The sequence below is a fragment of the Candida oxycetoniae genome (genome assembly GCF_023343755.2).
Source record: "Candida oxycetoniae strain CBS 10844 chromosome Unknown scaffold14, whole genome shotgun sequence".
Classification (NCBI taxonomy): domain Eukaryota; kingdom Fungi; phylum Ascomycota; class Pichiomycetes; order Serinales; family Debaryomycetaceae; genus Lodderomyces; species Lodderomyces oxycetoniae.
The window spans coordinates 137,997-160,692 of NW_026055483.1; the positions used below are offsets into that span (position 1 = coordinate 137,997).

Consider the following 22,696-nt stretch of genomic DNA (forward strand, 5'->3'; position numbering starts at 1 on the left):
TTTTATTGTTTTTGTCTTGTAATATTGAGCTGATCTCGCTTCTTTTACATCTTTTTATACACCTATATTGTATATACGTTATACTATATACCGTATACTATATACAATATAGTATATTATTGTACTACTGTATTACTGTATTACTGTATTACTATATTGTATACTAATATACCGCATACTGTTGAGGTAATATCTTCTCACCTCCCCGTTTTTATCAATAGCAGGGCATTTTTCAAAATAAAAAATAAATAAAAAAAAAGGTTTCACTTTTCCACCATTAATAAAAAAAAACCCCCATTTGAAGAAGAAGAAGAAGAAGGGGGAGAAAAAGCCTAGCTTAGACATTCAGCTATAATAAGAGAAAATAGTGAAATAAGATGGGTTCAATTGACTCTGAGAGAAAACGGAAATTGATAGATACGAACCTAGTAGATTGGAGTGTGTTTTCGGAAATCTTGCAAATGGATGAAGATGAAGAAGACTTTTCTAAACAATTAGTTGAAACTTTTGTAAACCAGGTTAAAGATACATTCGAGAAAATAAGGCTTTATCTAGAACAAAGAGATTTGGAAAAATTGAGTACAACGGGTCATTTTTTAAAAGGATCGGCTGCAGCTTTGGGATTTACCGCTATATCAAGCCAATGTGAAAGAATTCAAAATTATGGTGTCAAACTTAATTTTGATGACTTTAAATTATCCAACATTAGTAGTAAACTGCCAGATTCAGTTACTAGAGAATCAACAAATACACAAGTCGAAACCATAGTCAATAGAGATGCTAGTAATATATCACCAAAAGATGGGGTGTCGATGAATAGAATAAAAGAAGAAACGGTAAATAAACAGTTTGAAAAAAGTCATCAAAATAGTACCGTCACTAATAGAGACACCAGCACAGATACCAGCATCACCCCCAGCTCGAGCTCAAATATACCGGATGAGGAACTAAGCGATGATTTTTGGATAGCATTGATTGAAGATGCTTTTTCGAAAGCAAAAGATGGTTTCATCAAGAGTAAGGAAGCTTTAGATGAGTTTTTTGAACAGAAAAATTAGAAGAATAACAACAATAACCAGTTAATATAAGAATACAAAGGTAGTAGTAGTAGTGGTGGTGGTGGTGGCCAGTAGTATACAATCTCCGGGTGGTTTTCTTTCTCGTTCCCATTTGTCTCTATAAGTATCCGACTTTGAGTGGCCGAGACACTAGCTCGCTCTGCTCAATAGTGGAGCAGTTGCTTTTTTCAAAGCGCAAAACTCCATATACTCCACCTTATTTGGTATCAATGTCTCCAAAAATTTTGGGGTTTTGAGTACTTTACCAAGAAAACTGTGCTTGCCATTAGGATTCAATATCTTATCGCACTGTAAGATTTCCCAATCTCCATTCGTACTCAAGTCTGGGTTCAATATTTGAGGCTGGCTGTTCGATTGTGAGTTTTCTATAAAGTAATCACATTCTTGTAAACCAATAATCTTATCACTCTCAAATTGGTTCCTGTTATTCATTTGTGGTGGAATATATGTTGTGGAATCAATTATACTGCCCAGCTCGTAAAAGTCTCCTGGAAGTAAACCATCAAACCCAGAATCAACAAACTTTAATCTATACCCATCCGGCAAATAGAATGAGTTGGGAAAATGGTACCATTCTTTGCCTATACAAACATTTACTTGAGAGTTCAAGCTAGGTTCAAGTTGCGCAATTGCATTAAAAGTTTTCAATGGTGCAGCATAATTCTCAACAAGGTTGAATATTCTTAAGCTCGACAATATAATCAAACCCATAACAAATACAAGTTTTATAGACAAGTAAAATGGTCTTGAGATTTTCCTCTTTTCAATTGTGGTGAAAAACTTGGAAATGAATAGAGACGCCAGCATTGAAATCAATGAGTATACCGGGTACATGAACCTTTCTTCTTTATGTGGCTGACTAAAGAAAATCGTATACCAAATGAGCAACTGTGCAGAAACAAATAATGAAAACGTCTTGAAATTGCAAAGTATTGGATTGAAAAGTATTCCTGCTATGCATAATGGAAACACCAAATGAAAGTTGAGTATCAAGTTCACAAAGTAGTAAGTCCATGGCTCAACTCCAAAAATATCCGGTCCTTCCCCTTCCCCGCCAAACACATTGTATAGCACTATATTAATAGGAACAAATACAAATTTTTGTAAGAAATATGAGTCGATGAGAACAACTGGTGCCATGACAAATAGGCAAATTAGTGCTATCTTGAGCAAAACAACTGTTTTGATCGATTTGTTAGCGATTTGCCCAATAGTGTATACTCCTACAGGTACGCCCAAACTCAAAACAAATGGCCAACCAAGAATCCCGCCAACAAAATAGCAGCCAATGGCTTTAAGTAAATTTTGCTCCAATCGCCTACTATTGACATCTTTTGTTGCTTTCAAAATATACGTATTCGCTAATAGTGTACATTGCAAAGCCAAAGTACTAGGTAACAACGCCACGCCACCGTGGCTCATCCCGGGACTCACCGAACTTAGTACAAGCCACCAATTGGCTACATCAGAAGAAAATTGATTCATCGTTATGAAAAACTTCAATTCACAAAAACTCGTTACCCCTGCAATGCCAACAATTCTGATTAAATAGAAAATCTCCACCGGCTTTAGTTTCACTAGTTGTGCAACATTACCAATGATATAGTAAGGTATAAGGTACGCGTATGATCTAATTGAGTATTCTGGAGAATACTCCCATGTTTGTTTACCAAAATGACGTAGCAATAAGTTTAACGGTTCCCAATAGTTGAAGGTCTCGTCACAATCTCCAATTATCATATAAAGAGCAGAATATACCCTGTAGATGACATTTAATAGTATTAGGCCATACTGTAGCTTCGTTAGACTCATTACTTTTCACTATATTCAACTACTTCTTGTCACTTGGAAAAGAATAAAGAGAAGAGGTGGGGGGAAAAAAAGATACTGTGTAGCATCTAAAGCTCCACTATCGGGCAGAGCGAGATAGTGGACCAGCACTGACTAGTGACACTATCGAGCAGAGCGAGATAGTGTCTGTGGCAGCTAGTGTCGATAGTGTCTGTGGCAGCTATAGTGCTCCACTATCTCACTCTGCTCGATAGTGCATGTCATTGGAGTCGAAAGAGATGGTCTTACAAGTTTGTTACCCCGTAGATATATTTCACTTGAAACGCCTCCATCGTATAAAAAGTGGACTACTCATGGGCCACTCGAGAAATTCCATAAACGTCCCACATTGTGGATTATTGAGTAAACCCTATTCAATATACAAATACCAACTTCTCTTGTCTCCTCTTGTCTCCTCTTGTCTCCTCTTGCCTCCTCCTGCCTCTTCTTCGTTTGGAGATTTTCATGTATCCCTAGGGCCAAGGCCGGCCACGAAACGAGGGAATCTAGTCTTACTCTTGTCATTATAAATATCACCTTCAATCTCTTCTTTAACTTTGGCATCAGAAACACTTTCTTTGATCAATTTTTGTCTCTCCTTCTCAGCAAAATAACGTCTAGCTATATTCCTATCATCTTCCGCAAGCAATAAAGGCTCAAGATAGAATCTTGCCCATTTTTTTTCTCTTGTTAGTTCTCTTTGCTCATTAACCCCTTGATAGTATTTATAAAAACCAAACGATACTATCCCAAATATACCCCAAAAGTATATTGATCCTCTGAACCCACGCGACGGTAAATTTCTTTTCCATTGAATAGGCTCGTAGCCTCCAATAGGTGGTAAGTCTTGCATTGTCTTGTATACTTTTCTAGAGAAAATCCCCAACTCAACTGAATCAAGTTAATGGTTTACTTTAATATTGGTAAAATCTTTCTCGGTAGCGTTTTTTGGTTTTTTTCGGTTGGTATTATTGGCGATAATTTTTCACTTCTACATACAGGACACTATCGAGCGAAGCGAGATAGTGGAGAGAGTAGATAGGGCCTCTGAGTAGATAGGGCCTCTGAGTAGAGAGGGCCTCTGAGTAGAGAGGGCCTCTGAGTAGATAGGGCCTCTGAGTAGATAGGGCCTCTGAGTAGATAGGGCCTCTGAGTAGATAGGGCCTCTGAGTAGATAGGGCCTCTGAGTAGATAGGGCCTCTGAGTAGATAGGGCCTCTGAGTAGAGAGGGCCTCTAGGTAAATAGGGCCTCTTAAGAAATCCAATTTAGGTAGCAGCACTGACTGTCACCGACACTTTGTCTTTGACTCCGTTGGCCTTCACCTCGGTCGATATATCTCCTACAATATCTCCTATAATTCTCCTACGATATCTCCTATATTACCTCCTATAATATCTCTCCTATAATATCTCCTAGACTATCTCCTAGACTATCTCCTGCAAAATCTCCTAGACTATCTCCTAGACTATCTCCACCAACGTCGTCTGCAACTCTGTTGGTTAACTCTGTTGGCTGACTCCGTTGGTGGCGCTTATTTTATATCAAAAACGGTCTTCAACTTTTTAATCAATAACCAATCATCTCTCGAAACTGTATCACGGAAAGCTGGATCTTTCAAAGTATCAATTGATTTACGTGTGATCAAGGAATATAAATTGTCAGTCTCGTCCACATGACGACCCCATGTGGGTTGTGCGGATGAAGGGTTTTCCAATCTCATAGCCACACCAGCAGCTGTTTGTCCCTTCTTCACTGAATCTGCAGGCTTGTGGTTCACCTCCAACGATGTCACCTTACCCAAGATCATAATATTTGGTTGTTTGGTGACGGGGTCTTGACGCACAGCACAAATAGGAGTACCAATACGCACAGCACCTTCAATGACATCAACACCAATTATCATAGGATTTCTCTTGTTGATTATTTGTATCGTTTTCAAAACACATGGCAACACTGCGTATTCCATAAACTCTTTACGGCGTGCTTCCATTAATTGCGATTGGTATGCAGTGAAAGCATCAAACAAATGATAGATAATATCTGCATTAAATATTTTGATGTTCTGCTCTTCTGCATAATGCTCAGCCTCCTTATCGACTTTGACATCAAAACATAACATCACAGCTAACTCTGGTGCCTTGTCCAACATCGTTACTGCTTTCATAACATCCCTCTTGTAAACAGGACCTAACCCAATGGACATGACCGGAATCTTCATATCCTTTAAAAAGTCCAACAAAGCTTCTAATGAACCTAAAGTTGATGACTGCACAACAACACCCCTTCCAGATGTGTCAACAGAATCTAACAAACCCGTTAAATCGTCCATCACTTCATCCATCAATTCTTCCTCATCATCATCCTCACCAACAACTAACAAACGAGAACCAGCAATCGCTTTCTCCAAATCGTTTGCGGCAATCTTAACACCCAACGCTGCTTTCACCTCCTTGTGATGTATGTACTCTGATTTGATACGTAGCTCTCTTGAAGGTGGTGGTGTCAACAAAGCTCTGATGTTAGTTGCTATAGGACCATTCAATCCACATAGCACTATTCTGTCACCTTCTCTCAATATACCATTCGATAAAACAACATCAATAGTATAACCAAACCCTTCAACAACTTTAACTTCCAAAATAGTGGCTTCAATTTTAGACAAGTACATCAATTGTTTGGACATTCTCTTCTGTGTCAATTCTAATAACAACCACAACAAATCAGGAACACCCTCGCCGGTGACTGCAGACGTAGGTACAATCGATACATACTTTGCCATATTCTTGTTTTGAAAGTATAATTCCGAGTTCAACCCTTGTTCCGCAAGTGCCAACTTTATCTGGTCATATCTTTTGTGAAATTCCAGTTGGACAGACTTAGCTTGCTGAGCAAATGAATCCCTAAAGGAATTATTTGGTGTTTCTTTCCAGTCATACAACCTATCAATTTTATTTAATGCCACAACAAATGGAGCTTTTCTGTCCCTAAGCAATCTTATCGACTCCATTGTCTGCTTCTCAAGGCCATGCATTATATCAATAACCAATATAGCAATGTTACATAAAGATGAACCACGAGATCTCAAGTTAGTAAATGACTCGTGACCAGGGGTATCAATGATCAACAATCCTGGAACTTCAAAAAGTTGCTTTTCGTATTTTGCCATAACTGCAGTTTTCTGCCTAATTGCAGAAACTGGGAAATAAGTGGCACCAATTTGTTGAGTAATACCTCCTGCTTCACCACCTTGAACATTTGTTTGACGAATTTTATCCAATAATTTGGTCTTACCAGTATCAACATGTCCCAAAATACAACATATAGGAGAACGCAACTCTTTAATAGATGAAGTGTCCTTCTTCTTTTGTCCAGCAGGTTGTACGTCCAGTTCCTTATTCTTGGCTTTCTTTTCATTCTCTGCTGCTGCTGCTGCTGCTGCTGCTGCTGCCGCTGCCGCCGCTTCATCCTCTTTTCTCTTTTTCTCTTCTTCTTCTTCTTCTTCTTCTTCTTCTTCTTCCTCTTCCTCATCTTCTTTTTCTTGTTTTTCGAGCTTATCTTCCTTTTCCTCCTCTCCATCTGCCGGCTTGGTTTCGTCAACCGCATATGACTCCCAATCTTCTACTTCGCCCTTTCCATCAATATTGTCATCATCATCATCATCTACTAAAGCGATCTTCTCCCAATCGTCAACAAACGCTTGCTCTGTATCTTCTTCCTCTTTTTTATCTCCTGTTTCAACTGGTTGTACTGTATGCTGGGGTTTCTGAATAAAAGTCTTTGGTTTCGACAGTTTCTTTTTCGTGTAAACAACATTTTTTGGTTTCTGAGTTTCTTTATCAGCTTTTCCAGAGGCATCTTGCTGCAAACCAGCAATTGTGATATTACCTGCTTGTAATAATTGAGCACGACGACGTTCCCGCAACTTCTTTTCTTCCTTTTGTTTCTTGGTCAACAATTTTCCTTCAGCTTTCAACTGCTCCTTCTTTAATCTATCACGCTCTCTTTTAGCGGCTTTGACCTCTTCAAGTTTAGCCTCCTCCTCAGCAGCTAACCTTTCTTTTTCTAGTTGACGCTGTTCTTCTTCTTCCTCTAATCTTCTCTGTTCCTCTTCGAGTTGCTTTTTCAACTCCAATTGTTTCTTTAATGCAGCAATACCGGCTGGTGCTTTCTTACCCTTTTTAGCTGGTTTTTGTTGTTTATCTTCTTTTACTTTCTCGGGCACCGCCTTATTCTCTGCTTCTGGGGTAGCTGATGCTGGTGCTGATGAAGCGGCAGAAGCAGCGGCAGAAGCAGCAGCAGCGGAGTTTTGTTTATTAGCTTCCTTAATCTGCTCCTTCTTATTAGCTTGCTGTTCTTTCTTCATGTTTGCCAACTCCTTTTTCTTTTGCTTCTCCGCCTCTTTTTTCAATTTTTCCTTTTCCTTTTTCGACAATATTTTTGGTGCACCACCACCTCCATTAGAGGTATCAACTTTGTTCTTCTCTTCTTCCTTACTTGCCTTCTTTTGCTTGTTCTTACGAATAGTTCCTAAAAAGTCTCCAGCAATGTCATCTGCAGAAGCCTCTTCGGCTACTACAGCTTCTACAGCTTCTACAGCTTCTTCTTTAACGTCTCCTGCTGATGAATTAGGATCAACTCCAAATTCTTCCGCCTGAGGTAACTCTCCAACTAACTCCTCATCATCATCCCAAATATCACCCCCAGCTTTCTTACTATTCTTCTTGCCCATCCTTATACCTAGTTACTATAAGAAAGTCCTCTACAATAAAGGAATCTTCTGTTGAAGTGTCTTGTCTTTTTTTTTCCCTTTTTTTTCCTCTCTTTTTGGTGATGATATTGAAGCTCTGCTCGTATGGCCGTTGATTTTTTTTTTTTCAAATTTTTCAAATTTTTCAGTCACCATCACACGACACATCGCAGAGACTATCGAGCAGAGACTATCGAGCAGAGCAGAGACTATAGAGCAGAGACTATTGACCAGAGCGAGATAGTTGAAAGAGAGTAAAAGAGACTTTTAGCCTCGTGGTAAGTAAGGGAAGGTTAGCAAGGCAAGAAGGTAAGCAAGGCAAGGATGACTACAGTTGAAAAAATCAAGGCCATCGAAGATGAGATGGCCAAAACTCAAAAGAATAAGGCCACCTCATTCCATTTGGGCCAGCTAAAGGCCAAGTTAGCAAAACTAAGACGAGAGTTACTCACTGATGGAGGCTCTGGTGGTGGTGGTGGAGGTATTGGTTTTGATGTTGCAAGGACGGGTGTTGCAACTGTTGGGTTTGTGGGATTCCCCTCAGTTGGTAAATCAACGTTGCTATCGAAGTTGACAGGGACCCACTCTGAAGCAGCAGCTTATGAGTTTACAACATTAACCACTGTCCCCGGTACGATCAAGTATAAAGGAGCCAAAATACAAATGTTGGACCTACCTGGTATTATAGAAGGGGCCAAAGACGGTAAAGGTCGTGGTAAGCAAGTCATTGCAGTTGCAAGATCGGTGAATCTATTGTTTTTAGTGTTGGATGTCAATAAGCCATTACAGCACAAGAAAATTATCGAGCAGGAATTGGAAGGTATGGGAATAAGGATAAACAAGGAGCCACCAAACATAGTATTGACAAAGAAAGACAAGGGAGGAATAAACATCACCAATACTGTACCATTGACGCATTTGGATAATGACGAGATCAGAGCGGTTATGTCGGAATATAAGATCAACAGTGCCAACATTGCATTCCGATGCGATGCAACTGTTGACGACTTGATCGACACGATAGAGTACAAAGCGAGAAAGTATATTCCTGCCATTTACGTTTTGAACAAGATTGATTCCTTCTCTATTGAGGAGTTGAACCTTTTGTCAAGAATACCCGACGCTGTGCCAATTTCCTCGGGAAACGGATGGAACTTGGACGAGTTGTTAGAGGTGATGTGGTCCAAATTGAAATTGGTCAGAGTATACACAAAACCCAAGGGTAAATTGCCAGATTTCAACGAACCAGTAGTGTTGAGAAACGATAGGTGCACCGTAGCGGACTTTTGTAATTCGATACATAAGTCCTTGGTGGAGGATTTTCGAAATGCATTGGTTTACGGAACTTCGGTGAAACACCAACCGCAAATTGTAGGTCTTAACCATGATCTAGAAGATGAAGATGTAATAACAATCTTGAAGAAATAAGAAATAAATCATGAAATCAGACAAATAAATCAAAGAAATCAGACAAATAAATTAAGAAATCAGAGAAATAAATCAAACATATCAAATCAAACCAAAGAAATTAAAAGCTTCTCTCTAAAATTTCTTGACCCTTCGTCTCAACAACACCCTCCTGTTCTTATTTAAACAATAGTTTTCATTTAGTAGAAGAACATGTTTTATTTTTTTCTTCATTAAGAATTTTTTTTTTTTTTTTTTTTTTTTTTTTTTTTCTTCTTCTTCAGAATGAAAATTTTAGTTATCATAAGAAGGTCTTCTCTTGTTTATTGTAATTTTTCAAAGCAAAAGCAAAGTGGGTCCAATCAAAAGCAGCCAAAACTTGTAATTAGAAGCGGTTTCTTGGATCATCTATTGAAGAATAACTGGTTAATAAAATAGGGCATAGGAGGTGTTTTGAAAGAAACCCAGGTGCAGGACCAAGGAGGCAGGATTATTAAGAACTCTCCCTTCTTCCCCAGAACAAGAGGAAAAATAACATGAGTGTGCTACCTCCAGGTGTGCATAGTAGATTAACGAATCTTCTACACAATTTGCTTTCCGACAATGAATCGAGAATAAACGCTGAAAAATCACTTGAGCAGGATTGGTCTAGTAAGAATAATGTGGAGATGTTATTGGTGTTTTTAGCAGAACAGGCAACACAAGGTGAGAGCGATACTATCCGATCATTTGCTGCGGTGATGTTTAGAAGAATGGCTATTAAGTCTCCCAAGGAATTAACAAGCGTTACCGATAGAACCATTGGCATTATAAGCGAGCCAACAAAGAAGCAGATTAGAGCTACTTTGCTTCAAGGTTTTAGCTCACCACAAGCAAACGCAGTGAGACACAAATTGGCTGATGCCATCTCAGAGGTGTCTAAAGAAGATTGCTCGCCCTCGGGAACCTGGAATGAGTTGATTCCTGCTCTTTTTGCTGCTGCTAAGAATCAAGATCCAAGCTTTCGCGAATCGGCATTTAGAGTTTTTGCAACTTCACCCGAATTAATAGACCAATCGTACTTTAACGAGCTATTACCTATCTATAGCGCCGGGTTTGACGATACCAGCGATGATGTTCGTATCGCTGCTTGTACGGCTTTTGTTGCATTTTTCAGAGAGTTGCCAAAAAAGGCATGGCCAAGCTTGTCACCTTTGTTGCCTAGTTTATTGAACTCATTACCAAGATTTTTGCAAAATGGTCAGGACACAGCATTAGCCTCGGTGTTGGAATCATTAATTGACTTGGTTGAACTCGCACCAAAAATGTTTAAGGATATGTTTCCTACCATTATTGAGTTTTGTGCTGCTGTTTCAAAAAATAAGGATTTAGACTCAACAACAAGAATGGCGTCGTTGGAATTGCTCACTACTTTTTCTGAGGTGTCACCTGCAATGTGTAAACGCACTCCGTCCTATACAGAAGAGATTGTTCTTATTACCTTATCCATGTTGACAGAAGTCTGTATAGACGACGATGATGCTGCAGAATGGAACAACAAGGATGATGCTGAAGAAGATGACGAGGAGCCTGAATATGACGCGGCAAGGCAAGCACTAGATCGTGTCAGTTTGAGACTCAATGGACTGTCTATGGCGGGTCCATTATTCCAATATTTGCCAACAATGATACAGTCGACAAATTGGAGAGAGCGTCAAGCGGCATTGATGGCATTGTCCTCTGCCGCTGAAGGATGCTCAGATGTGTTGATGAGCGAAATTTCCAAACTTTTGGATATGGTATTACCAACTTTGAACGATGAACATCCACGTGTTGAGTATGCATGTTGTAACGCATTGGGTCAAATGTCTACTGACTTTTCTGATGTCATTCAAAGAACCGCAGGCGACAAAATATTGCCAGCATTAATATCCAAACTTACAAATAAATCAGTTCCTCGTGTTCAGGCTCATGCAGCTGCCGCTTTGGTGAATTTCTCGGAAGCTGCTTCAAAAGAAATCTTAGAGCCATACTTGGATGATCTTTTAAACAATTTACTTACTCTTTTGCAATCTCAAAAGAAGTATGTTCAAGAACAAGTCTTGACTACAATTGCGATTATTGCCGATGCCGCACAGAAAACGTTTGTTAAGTACTACGACACGTTGATGCCGTTGTTAACGAATGTTTTGCAGACAGATATGGGCGACGAAAATAGGCTTCTCAAGGCTAAGTGTATTGAGTGTTCTACATTAATTGCATTGGCTGTGGGCAAGGAAAAGTTCCAACCTCACAGTCATGACTTGATCCAGCTCTTTGGCCATATTCAACAGACAGCTGTTAAGGATGATGACCCAGTTAAGCAATATTTAGAGCAAGCGTGGGGCAGGCTTTGCAGGATCTTAGACAAGGACTTTTTGCCCTATTTGCCATCTGTATTACCGCCACTAATGGTTACAGCTAAAGCGTCTCAAGATATCTCACTTTTGGAGGAAGATGAAGCAGAGGAATTCAATAACAATGATGAATGGGAAGTAATGAATTTATCTGGAAAGTGGATTGCGGTACATACAGCTGCTCTAGATGACAAGGTCACAGCAATGGATTTGTTAAGGACGTACGCAATACAACTCAAGGGAGACTTTTACCCTTGGGTCAAAGAAATTGCCGAGGACATTGCTCTTCCTGGTTTAGATTTTTACCTTCATGACGGTGTGCGAGGGTCGGCGGCTTTGACTTTGGCATCCTTATTAAAATGTGTTGTTGCAGCTAGAGGTTGCGATTCACAAGAAACACTTGTTTTGTGGTCAAAGATTTGCGATAAATTATGCGAAGTGCTTAGATCAGAGCCTGTTGCCGAATTACTTGTTGCTTATTATACCGCTTTGGTAGAATCAATAAACTCATTGACACCAAACTCCATCGCGGCTCCTCAATTGCAAGAATTGTGCAAGTCGATAAACTATAATTTGGTTGAGGTGTTCAAAAGAATCAGAACGAGAGACAACGAAGAAGACGAATACACTGAAGATATTGAAGAAGACGAGGAGGAATACACGGATGAGGAGTTGTTGGACGAGATGAACAAAGCAATTTCTTGTATATTCAAAAATATGAAAGCAAACGCACTTGAAAACTTTCAGGAGCTTATTCCTACAGTGTCCACATTTATAAATGATGAGAATGTAAGCTTGAAGCTTTGTGGATTGTGCATAGTTTGCGATATCATAGAGCATGGAGGCCCAAACTCGGTTGTGTTCAAAGAGAGTTTTATGAATGTCTTGGCAGCTTCTTTGTTATCACCTCATGCCGGTGTTCGCCAGGCAAGCTCGTATGCCATTGGAGTTGCTGCGCAATTTGGAGGAGAGAACTATAGGGAGTTATGTGTTGCATCTTTGGAGCCCATGTTCAAAATGTCGACTGCTCCCGATGCTAGGGCTGATGAAAATGTGCATGCGACGGAAAATGCGGTAGCTGCTATAGCTAAAGTTTGTCACCGGTTTTCGTCCTCGATACCCAACTTGGATGCTCTTCTTGATCAATGGATCAACTTGTTGCCAATCGTGCAGGATGAGACTGCGGCGCCTTTTGCTTATGTATTCCTATGTGAAATGATTGACAATCACCACCCGGCAATACAAAAGAACGTTGCCAAAGTTGTAGACTCGGTCATCCAAGCATTGGCTCATGCAGCCCTCTCCGGTACTACTGCTACTAGAGTGGCAACATCAACAAGAAAATTATTAAGTTCTATTCCCCACGAGGAAGCGATGGCTTTATTGCAAAAAAACCCATCCGATATAGACATCGTTAAAAAGTATTTCAGCTAATTACACAGACCATTGCCTTATAGAAAACTTATTACATTATTACTTGTTAAAAAGAAGTTGAAAATAAAAAAAAAATATAATAATAATAATAATAATTTCAATTGACATAGGATTAAGTTCATGTGCAAATCATTTAATTAGTATAGATTACCAGAGAAATGCTGAAACAAGAGACGTCATACAAGATTTCCATTGAAGGCAAAAGACGTTGGATTCGGCTCTTTTGGCAAGACGTTGGCTTTGGCTCTTTTGGCAAGACTTTGGCTTTGGCTCTTTTGGCAAGACTTTGGCTTCGACTCTTTTGGTGGCTGACACCTCTTTCTCTACTCTATTTCTTCCCTTTTGTTTCTTCTTTTTTCTCAATACCTTGTACCTAATAAACCTCTTTTGCCAAGTAGGTTATCTTTTTCTCTGCTTTTATTTTTATTTGCATCTTATGGACTCACCGAAATTCATGTCCATGATACAAAAGGACTCAGCGGTTAATAAAATATCAAAGTGTAGGCCAAAAGAAAAAAAATATATATATATATAAAATAGACAAGAACAATAATAACTAGTAGTTTTATTCTTGTTGCCTGTTGAAGCTTTTCCAAGTGGGAAGTAATGACATCAGCGAAGGTGTCGGTGCTGTCGTCGTCATCATTATCATCATCAATGGCTGCTAATACCTCCAGGAGCAAGAGAAAGTCATTATCTACGATTGAGTCATGTGTGACTCGGCTTCTTGTATCAACCAAGCATCTATTGGAAAGCTTGACTCAGTGGGCTAGGCAAGAAGCCGATGACAAGTTTGTTAGTGATGCATATGTTAAATTGGGAAATGATTTTCGGGCTGCCACTAGGGCCTTTACCAATAATGGGATCGACATTTCTGATCTTGGGAATGTACCGCAGGATTTAAGAGCGATATTGGAGGCCGCGTTGAGCGAAGCTCCTTCGCAACAGAATTTGGATAGGTTTCTACCAGACATTAGGAACATTATTGTGACGTTATTGCAGAATTTGAAAGCGAAACAGGCTAAGGCAAAAGCGATAGCTAACGAGAAGAGTGCACGAGAGTTGGAAAGTCAAAACCAAAGTCAAAGTCAAGGTCAAGGTCAAAACCAAAGTCAAAGTCAAAGTATGGAGATGCAGGTACCAACAACAAGTCGCACTATTTCTGGTTCCGGTTCTGTTGTTGATGAGGCGCCCTTTACAGAATCTACCATTAGGCGGTCATCTTTCAACGATCGCTTTTCACAAAGAGAGCACCTTATGACCCCACAAAGGGCATCCGATAGGAATGATGCGTTGGCACAATTGCAGAATGGAGACGCCATGCAGCGCCGTGCAAGCAAGAGGTACAGTGCATATCAGTATGCGAAACTAACTAATTTCCCAGCACAAAACAAATTCAAACAAATGAATGAAACAACCACTGTAGAGACGGTGCAATTTCCAGTAAAATCATTTGAGACTGGAGCTTCGAAAACGAGGAATTCGATTGAAGAAGATTCCACCCTGGAACCATATATATTGCTAAAAATTAATACAACAACAAAGAAGGTTTCTCTTACACTACCGACAACTTTGGCAGCTATTAGATTATTATTTGTTGAGAAATTTGCATACTCACCTGGTGCTGGTAACTTTCCTGAAATTTATATTGAGGATCCTCAAACCAAGCACATGTACGAGTTGGAAGATCATTTAATAGGTGATGTGAAAATTGGATCCCTAATATGTTTGAAGGAAGAAGACACACATGCAAAAGCTACTCAAGATTTGAATTCAAAGATTGAGGCACTATCTCAAAAAATGGAAACTATGAATAATGATTTGATTGCAAAATTAGAAAAGTCGATATCTTTGATTGAAATTCCAGTTGCTGCTGCTCCTCCTCCTCCTCCTCCTCCTCCTCCTCCTAGTTCTGGTGCTGGTGCTGGTGCACCGGCAACGACGAATACTGGCAATCATAAGAGTAACACTCAGTCGTCGACAAAGGTTAATAACAATAAAGAAATTAGCAAGGTTGAAAATGAATTGAGATTGGTCAAGCATTTGAATAATCTGTCCATCGAGCTTTTCAACACCAAGATGGCACAAATCACGGAAAAGATGAAAAACCTTCAAGAATCAGGCTTAGAAATTTCGCCTGATTCTAACAGAGCATATATGGAATCTTGCCACTCCAGATTATCAGACGACTCAGATCGGTTGTTGACAAAGGTTGATGATTTGCAAGATTTGATGGAAGAAGTAAGAAAAGATGTGGCTCAAAGGGGTGTCAGAATTGGAGAGAAGCAGTTGAAGTACATTGTTAACGAAATCCTGGATGCTAACAAGGCCTTAAATGATATCAGTACTTATATTACAAAAGAGAAACCAATATGGAAGAAGATCTGGGAGTCCGAGTTGGACAAGGTTTGCGAAGAGCAACAGTTTTTCAATTTGCAAGATGACTTGACCAACGATTTACAAGAAGATTTAAAAAAGATACAAGAAACATTTGAGTTGATTGAACAATGCTCAATTGAACAGAGCAAAGGGGTATCTTCAAAGCGGAATAAGATTGTTGCTAATTTACATATCCCAGAGCCGGGTGAGAGTTTGCACAATATCAAAGACCAAGTTTTAGTCGATATAGCTCAATTGAACCCCAATCATGAAGGGCGAGTAGAAGCTATAGAGCGTGCAGAGAAAATAAGAGAGAAGGAGAGAGAATTATCAAAGTTGACCAAGTTTCAAGAAGAGTTGGGCGACTTTGTTGAAGATAATAAGTTAAAAAAGTCGGGTGGTATTGTTGAAATTGAAAACCTTCGAATGCAGCGTGATCAAGAAAATTTGAAGAGCTCCTTTGGCATTATATGAGGAGGTTATTCAACAATATTCTTCCCTTCTCCCTATGATATTTATGATGTATAGTAAACACCGACCTTGCCTTGTTTCTTTTGAATTGGTTTTTTGTTGTTTTTTTTTATTTTTTTTTTTTCACATCCAATCCTTTCCTTGCTGCTGTTGTGCGCCAAACCTTTTGGTATATATATTGAAAACATTTGGAAAAGGGTCGTTTTTACTTAATACTAGAACTTTCCCAGTTGTCAACTTCCCCTTTATCAAGTTAGAGTCAATTAAAGTCACGAGTAAATTTTCCTTGAATAGCGTATCCTTGCCATGAATAGGAACAATTTCAAGACTCAAACTTGTAGGTCGATTCATAATCCTCCAAACATTTTTCACCAAATTCCTGAACACCAATACATCCATCCGGTTCAATAAAAGTAGTAGATTTTTATCTTTGAAGTACTGCTCTTTATGATTGATTATATTCCTAAAACTCTCATAGTCTCCCGAGGCCACGGAATAGAACATGGACTCATAAAGCTCCAACAATGTTAGCACCTCCTCATCCTGCACTACCAGTAATGTCTTGAAATTCGGTTTCTTGCCAAGGATCAAACCTATTGGAAGTAGCAACTCTATTATTAACTTTTGGTTCTTTTTACTTGAGGTATTTACCAAACACCATTCCAAGTGCTTAAAACACTCAACTAGCTCGTATTTGACAAAATAATATTTTGCTAGAAAGTATCGATATTTCAATTTCTCACCATGCGGGAACTCCTCCAACTTCAAACTCGTATTGTTCATATTACTGAAAATGTTTTGACACAATAGCGGATTGTCGAGCTTCCAATAGGTATAACATAGCTTGTTTCCCAAGTATAAGATAATTGATTTCTTATAGGTACTGGAGTCGTTGATTCTGATGTTGTTGAAAATTTTCAAGAGCACACCAGCCATATACCCAAGTCTATACTTGCCCCCTTCTTCCTTGTAAAACATTTGTCTATCTAGTTTGAGCGCCCATGGCAAAACTAAGCGAATCGTTGACTTTATGACGCCCGACAAAAGCCAACCATAAGCGTTATTGTTAAAAGCAACCGATAAATCATTGAGGTAAGTTGCGTACAAGTCAAACGATTTCAAAACGGACCATGGGTCCATTTCCACACATATTCTGACAAAGCTCGACACAACTGCATTCAAGGCTAACCAATCATCGTCATAAGCAGTTTTGATGTTCGAGGAAACTTGTGACAATCCCGATACGCTGTTGTAAATGCTTATCGTATATTCATTTTCCAGAGGATCAACAGATAAGACTTTGCTAAACACCCGGAATTTCTGGTCATTGTTACCATTTGAAAATGTCTGGTTTATTTCCTGTACCAAATTGGTTACGCTCATCGAATTGCTGAAAAATTTCCAGTTGGATTTGAAAAGTGAAAAATTGATAACCAAAGATTACTGCTGATGTATTAGAGCTATAAAAAAAAAAAAAAAAGGGAAATAGCAAAGGACCACCAAGACCATTAGAATGGCTACAATGCTATCAACTTACCAAACAAGCACACCTACACATACACCCCTCTCTCTCTTACTCCCTTTCTCCCCGATTCTATGCTGCGTTAAGGGGCTCTTCCACTTTTACCGCTTCTTTATCTTTATCTTTATCTTCATCTTTATCTTCATCTTTATCTTTATCTCCATTTTCTTCCTTTGTTAGCGGACCATTATTGAATTGTTCTTTCTCAATAGTATTAAAAATCGTTTTCTGTCTCTTCATCTTGATCTCTGAGCCATCCTCTTTCAGATTCGCGCGTTGTTTTTTCACTTTCTGGGTAACATCATCTTCGTTTTCATTACTCGTGTTGGACTCGGATTCCTTCTCGTCATCTACTTCATTGTCATACCTTTCTTCATAGTCATCCAAAGCAAACCGCAATGACGACTCATACTGCTCAATCTGTTCTTTTACATTTTGACATAAAAGCCCTTTTTCCTTTTCCTTCACTCTATACTCCTCGGCACCTTTTCTCAAGATATTGTCCAAATCATTACCACCTAAACTTTTGCAACCTGAAGACGTCCGTTTACGGTAAAATAGTAAGTACGCAGCACTTGATACAACTTCCTGTGGATCAGTCACTTCGCTGACTCTACTGTCGTTGAAATAATACCACTTGTTGTCGCAAAAATTTTTTACAGATGCAGTGTAATGACCACCACCAAGACCACCGTAATGGTTATCAACAGCAATCAAGTCGTACAAACAGTTTTCGGGTGGCAAAGATGGGTCAGCAACAAATTCACTGATATCCAAACCCTCAATGGGAAAATCCACAACAACATCAATCTTATCGCTGAAAGCTCTCGCACTGTGAAATCGCTTCAAATGGATCGTAAGAATATCTCCTGCAGACCACAATTGGATAGTTTTAGTTGCACGTTTGTGGTCTTTGCATTTAGGGCAGTACCATAAGTCGTGTTCCCCTAAAAGCTCAGGAGTGCTAAAGCTCTTTAAACATTCGTACAATGTAATCTTGCTCTTTCGTTGACGTTCAAATCTGGCCTTATTTTGCTCCAATTCTGGATTGGACAACTGGGGTGTTTGTGAAGAGTTCCAAGTAGAAAGGGATGCATCGCCAAAGCACCTGGTGTATATATCTCGTTCCCAGTTGCAAAGCAAGATGGTGTTTTTTGTGACAAGACCGCTTCCATTTGATGCACGTAAGTCTACCTCTTCGTCAAAGTTTGTTTCCATCGGTGAATTCACATTGGATGGTTTTGTTGAATCGGACGAAGTGGATGCAGGAGGTAATGGTAGATTAGAGCTGGAGCCAAATAAGCTTCCTAAATTAACCTCACTCTCTGTGTCTTCGTCCGAGTAATTTAGCTGGGAGAGCTGGTGAGTCCGAGAGGGTAAAGATGGTGGTTGCGGGTTTGCGTATAATAAATTCTTGCCTTCTTGTTCTTCTTGCTCTTCTTGTTCTTCTTGCTCTTCTTGCTCTTCTTGCTCTTCTTGCTCTTCTTGCTCTGTGTTCTCCTTAGCCACAATCACAAAACCATCGTTTTCATCACTTTCCTTCTCGATAGACGATGAAACAAGCTCTGGTATGTTCGAGTCGGGCTCATCCCCTGATATCGTTGTGGGCTTATTTCTTGTACGAGTCTCGTGTAGATAATATTTACGTTTCGATTCCGGAATTTCACCAGACAAGGGCTTGAATTCAGCAAAACTTGGTTTATGAAGTGGTATATTAATTAGTCTTTCAGTTTGCTTTGGCCCTGCTCTATTTGCAATGTTCGTTTTATGACGCACATGAATCCCTGTCCGTGGCGCATAGTCCTGGGCATACATTACCTTGAATCCAAAATCAGAGCTAAGATAGGGATTTGCCAATGACACATCACTGTCATACCCTGCTTCCTCAGCATCATTGTCATCATTGTCATCATCGTCACTATTATTATTATTAGCAGTAGTAGTTGTAGTAGTAGTAGTAGTAGCAGTAGTAGTAGTAGTAGTACTGTTATTATTATTTCCTCCCATCTCATATTCATCTAAGTATATCATTGGAAAATCAGACTTTCTATAAAATTCCTTGTGTATAAAGCCCTCTACTGAATGCTTGCACTTTTCGTACTCGTTGACGAGATCAAGTGTTGTTAAAGTAGATGCAGCCACTAAAAGTTTGTGCCGGATAGCCCCAAAGCTATTAATGGACTGTTTGTCAAGTGTAATAAACAATGGAATGCCAAAGTAGTTGACCATTTGATACAGTTTGTCTTCATCACCCACCACGTTGAAGAAAGGAACTATCAAATCGGTCTCGGCATTATGTGGAATAATATAAACCAAAATATCATCAGTATCTCTAATTACGTCACTAATGGGTAAAAACTTGTTTTTCGCATAATCCATTTGAAAGTCAGCATAAATGGCACTTTGGAAGATTTCGTAGAGAAATAGATCCGTTGGTGGAACTTTAAGAAAGCTTACTAAGTAGCTTATCAAGTCGTCATAATTTGAGGTCTTTTTCAATTCAACTTCAAGTTTCATGATTCTAAACGGAATCACCGATTTGGGAGATAAGTCGACAATAGTAAATGTGTGATACCATTTTTTGCTAATAGGTAATGGTAGGGTTAAATCATTGAACGGGTCAAAAGTGATGGAAGTTTTGTTGCAATCAGGGCAAACTAAAGTCGAGCGGTATAAACCAGTAAACAAATCGATAATAATGGAATCATTCCTTTGCTTATGCTGATTCCAACATGTCTCTGCTAATCTTACTATCGCTTGCTGATCATCAATTTCGTGATCTTCCAATTCGGGTTTTTCACAATATGGCTTTGTGTGAATACGGTTCAAGTCTTCGTGAAGAGCATCAAGTAGCCAACTCAAAAACTCTTGGGAGTCTTGTTGCAAGTACCCTGAGAACATTGAGCTATATCTGCCAATGGTTGATTTAAAGTCTCGAGGCAGAATACTAGATGTTTGCTTTGTCTTTTTGAATGCCATCTTCAAAAGATTTCCAAAAGAGTTTGCCACATCCCCATTATGCCCAAGAGGATTGTTGAGGTTCAACTCCTTTTGATACACATTGTAGTAGAAGTAGTCATTCACCTCGGGGACATGTAGAAGACACTGCAAAGCCGAGTTCATATAACAGGTGTTTCCCAAGTTTGACAATCCTATGTTCCCACCATCACGGCCTCCTCCTCCTCCCCCTCCTCCTTCTTCTTCTTCTTCCTCTTCTTCTTCATCGGACACAGAGTATAATTGAGCTTTCACAAATGTGTCTACTGGGAACTGCCCACTCGTTTTTTCTCTTTTTTCAATGGCTACATGATACATTGGCTGTACAACTCCTTGCGATTGCAATGTGGTTTCGTAAATCTTAGGCAATACTACTTGTTTAGTTTTAACTTCATAAACAAATTTCTGCATTGTGAGATGATATGGCAATTCTGTTTCTTTGGGATCTGATATGAACCACAACCTCATATCGTCAATGGAGCTTTTTGGTGACTTCAATGTGTGGAGCCGAAGCGCGTTTAATATTTGTGAGAACGTTTTAGTTCTTGAAAATGACATCGGTATGGGTGAATCGATTTCATGGTCGTTGTGATTGGGATTGTGATTGTGGTACCGGGAAACACCACTTCTAAAGTAACTTGGTTGCTGAGTCTTTTTCCCCAAAGTGTGAACAATAAACACCATTGGCCATCTTTCAACCTCAAGTGTACTAGTGTTTGGATTTAAAATGATGGATCTTACTATTGGTTGGCCTAGAACGCCAAACCACTCTGACAATTTTGAAAAAATATCAGCAGTAACTGTTCTAGTCTTGACTAACTCATCCTGTTCCGAAAATAGTAAGCCCGAGTTGGACACTAATTTGTGAAAGTCGACTGGCCCAAGACTTTGTTTCAACTCTTGAAAGGACTTTACTGGTAAATTAAAGAAACAAGCGAAAAAGTCCTCTGGTATTATATAACATTCATCTCCTTCGTTTAAGGTACCCTGATCCACTAGCCTCGAAATCAACTCTCTTTTTGACTTTAGCTCTTCCAAACCGTGGGTTTCCAAATGCTTCTCCCCAAGCTCTACTTCTTCTTTTTTCTCCTTCCTGTTGTTCACCTCATTATGATTTTCCTCGATATCAGGTGTACCAATGGCATCGAGAGAAGCATTCATAGACGCCGTAGAGGACGATCCAGATGAGTAGCCGTGACTTTCAATCTCGTTATGGTCCACATTTGTATTCAATTGGTCAGACATATCTATGTAGATATGGGACTTTCCACGCGAGTCTTACTATTAATATATGTCTTGTTCTAAAAATGATGTCAGATTGTGTTAAATTATACATTAAAAAATGTTTGCTAGACGTTTGTTTTTTTTCTTTTGTCGGCGCAAGTAGCGCGACACTATCGAGCGGAGCACACTGACTAGGTGGACACTATCGAGCGAAGCGAGATAGTAGAGCACACTGACTAGCTGCACACTATCGAGCGAAGCGAGGTAGTGGAGCACACTGACTAGCTGCACACTATCGAGCGAAGCGAGGTAGTGGAGCACACTGACTAGCTGCACACTATCGAGCGAAGCGAGGTAGTGGAGCACACTGACTAGCTGCACACTATCGAGCGAAGCGAGGTAGTGGAGCACACTGACTAGCTGCACACTATCGAGCGAAGCGAGGTAGTGGAGCACACTGACTAGCTGCACACTATCGAGCGAAGCGAGATAGTAGAGCACACTGACTAGCTGCACACTATCGAGCGAAGCGAGATAGTAGAGCACACTGACTAGCTGCACACTATCGAGCGAAGCGAGGTAGTGGAGCACACTGACTAGCTGCACACTATCGAGCGAAGCGAGGTAGTGGAGCACACTGACTAGCTACGCATTATCTCGCTAGGCTCGATACGGGAGCACACTGACTAGCTGCGCTTTATCGAGGCAAGCGAGATAGTAGAGTACACTGACTAACTGCACACTGACTAGCTGCGCATTATCTCGCTAGGCTCGATACGGGAGCACACTGACTAGCTGCGCTTTATCGAGGCAAGCGAGATAGTAGAGTACACTGACTAACTGCACACTGACTAGCTGCGCATTATCTCGCTAGGCTCGATACGGGAGCACACTGACTAGCTGCGCTTTATCGAGGCAAGCGAGATAGTAGAGTACACTGACTAACTGCACACTGACTAGCTGCGCATTATCTCGCTAGGCTCGATACGGGAGCACACTGACTAGCTGCGCTTTATCGAGGCAAGCGAGATAGTAGAGTACACTGACTAACTGCACACTGACTAGCTGCGCATTATCTCGCTAGGCTCGATACGGGAGCACACTGACTAGCTGCGCTTTATCGAGGCAAGCGAGATAGTAGAGTACACTGACTAACTGCACACTGACTAGCTGGGCATTATCTCGCTAGGCTCGATAGTAGAGCACACTGACTAATTGTAGATTACAGAA

At 39.9% G+C, this 22,696-nt stretch overlaps 9 protein-coding genes across 9 annotated transcripts; 4 read left to right on the top strand and 5 right to left on the bottom strand. All coding sequences in view use genetic code 12, as the record gives it.

Annotated features, from left to right (window-relative positions):
* Positions 1–377: 377 nt before the first annotated feature.
* YPD1 (Ypd1p) lies at positions 378–1,058 on the top strand (the record flags this gene model as incomplete). Its single annotated transcript, XM_049325881.1, has 1 exon — positions 378–1,058. One exon carries the CDS (start codon positions 378–380, stop codon positions 1,056–1,058), a length of 681 nt encoding a protein of 226 aa, XP_049178515.1.
* Positions 1,059–1,208: 150 nt separating this feature from the next.
* Positions 1,209–2,819, bottom strand: ALG9 (dolichyl-P-Man:Man(6)GlcNAc(2)-PP-dolichol alpha-1,2-mannosyltransferase; the record flags this gene model as incomplete). Its single annotated transcript, XM_049325883.1, has 1 exon — positions 1,209–2,819. The coding sequence occupies one exon, from the start codon at positions 2,817–2,819 to the stop codon at positions 1,209–1,211; it is 1,611 nt and encodes a 536-aa protein (XP_049178516.1).
* A 553-nt stretch (positions 2,820–3,372) lies between these two features.
* On the bottom strand, positions 3,373–3,762 carry KGF56_004444 (uncharacterized protein; the record flags this gene model as incomplete). Its single annotated transcript, XM_049325884.1, has 1 exon — positions 3,373–3,762. The coding sequence occupies one exon, from the start codon at positions 3,760–3,762 to the stop codon at positions 3,373–3,375; it is 390 nt and encodes a 129-aa protein (XP_049178517.1).
* Positions 3,763–4,441: 679 nt separating this feature from the next.
* On the bottom strand, positions 4,442–7,639 carry FUN12 (translation initiation factor eIF5B; the record flags this gene model as incomplete). Its single annotated transcript, XM_049325885.1, has 1 exon — positions 4,442–7,639. One exon carries the CDS (start codon positions 7,637–7,639, stop codon positions 4,442–4,444), a length of 3,198 nt encoding a protein of 1,065 aa, XP_049178518.1.
* A 342-nt stretch (positions 7,640–7,981) lies between these two features.
* Positions 7,982–9,085, top strand: DRG1 (GTP-binding protein; the record flags this gene model as incomplete). The annotated part of the gene is made up of 1 exon (XM_049325886.1): positions 7,982–9,085. One exon carries the CDS (start codon positions 7,982–7,984, stop codon positions 9,083–9,085), a length of 1,104 nt encoding a protein of 367 aa, XP_049178519.1.
* Positions 9,086–9,600: 515 nt separating this feature from the next.
* On the top strand, positions 9,601–12,873 carry KGF56_004447 (uncharacterized protein; the record flags this gene model as incomplete). The annotated part of the gene is made up of 1 exon (XM_049325887.1): positions 9,601–12,873. One exon carries the CDS (start codon positions 9,601–9,603, stop codon positions 12,871–12,873), a length of 3,273 nt encoding a protein of 1,090 aa, XP_049178520.1.
* A 606-nt stretch (positions 12,874–13,479) lies between these two features.
* Positions 13,480–15,726, top strand: BUD6 (Bud6p; the record flags this gene model as incomplete). Its single annotated transcript, XM_049325888.1, has 1 exon — positions 13,480–15,726. The coding sequence occupies one exon, from the start codon at positions 13,480–13,482 to the stop codon at positions 15,724–15,726; it is 2,247 nt and encodes a 748-aa protein (XP_049178521.1).
* A 120-nt stretch (positions 15,727–15,846) lies between these two features.
* KGF56_004449 (uncharacterized protein) lies at positions 15,847–17,106 on the bottom strand (the record flags this gene model as incomplete). Its single annotated transcript, XM_049325889.1, has 1 exon — positions 15,847–17,106. One exon carries the CDS (start codon positions 17,104–17,106, stop codon positions 15,847–15,849), a length of 1,260 nt encoding a protein of 419 aa, XP_049178522.1.
* Positions 17,107–17,317: 211 nt separating this feature from the next.
* KGF56_004450 (putative ubiquitin-specific protease) lies at positions 17,318–21,487 on the bottom strand (the record flags this gene model as incomplete). Its single annotated transcript, XM_049325890.1, has 1 exon — positions 17,318–21,487. The coding sequence occupies one exon, from the start codon at positions 21,485–21,487 to the stop codon at positions 17,318–17,320; it is 4,170 nt and encodes a 1,389-aa protein (XP_049178523.1).
* Between the last annotated feature and the right edge of the window lie 1,209 nt (positions 21,488–22,696).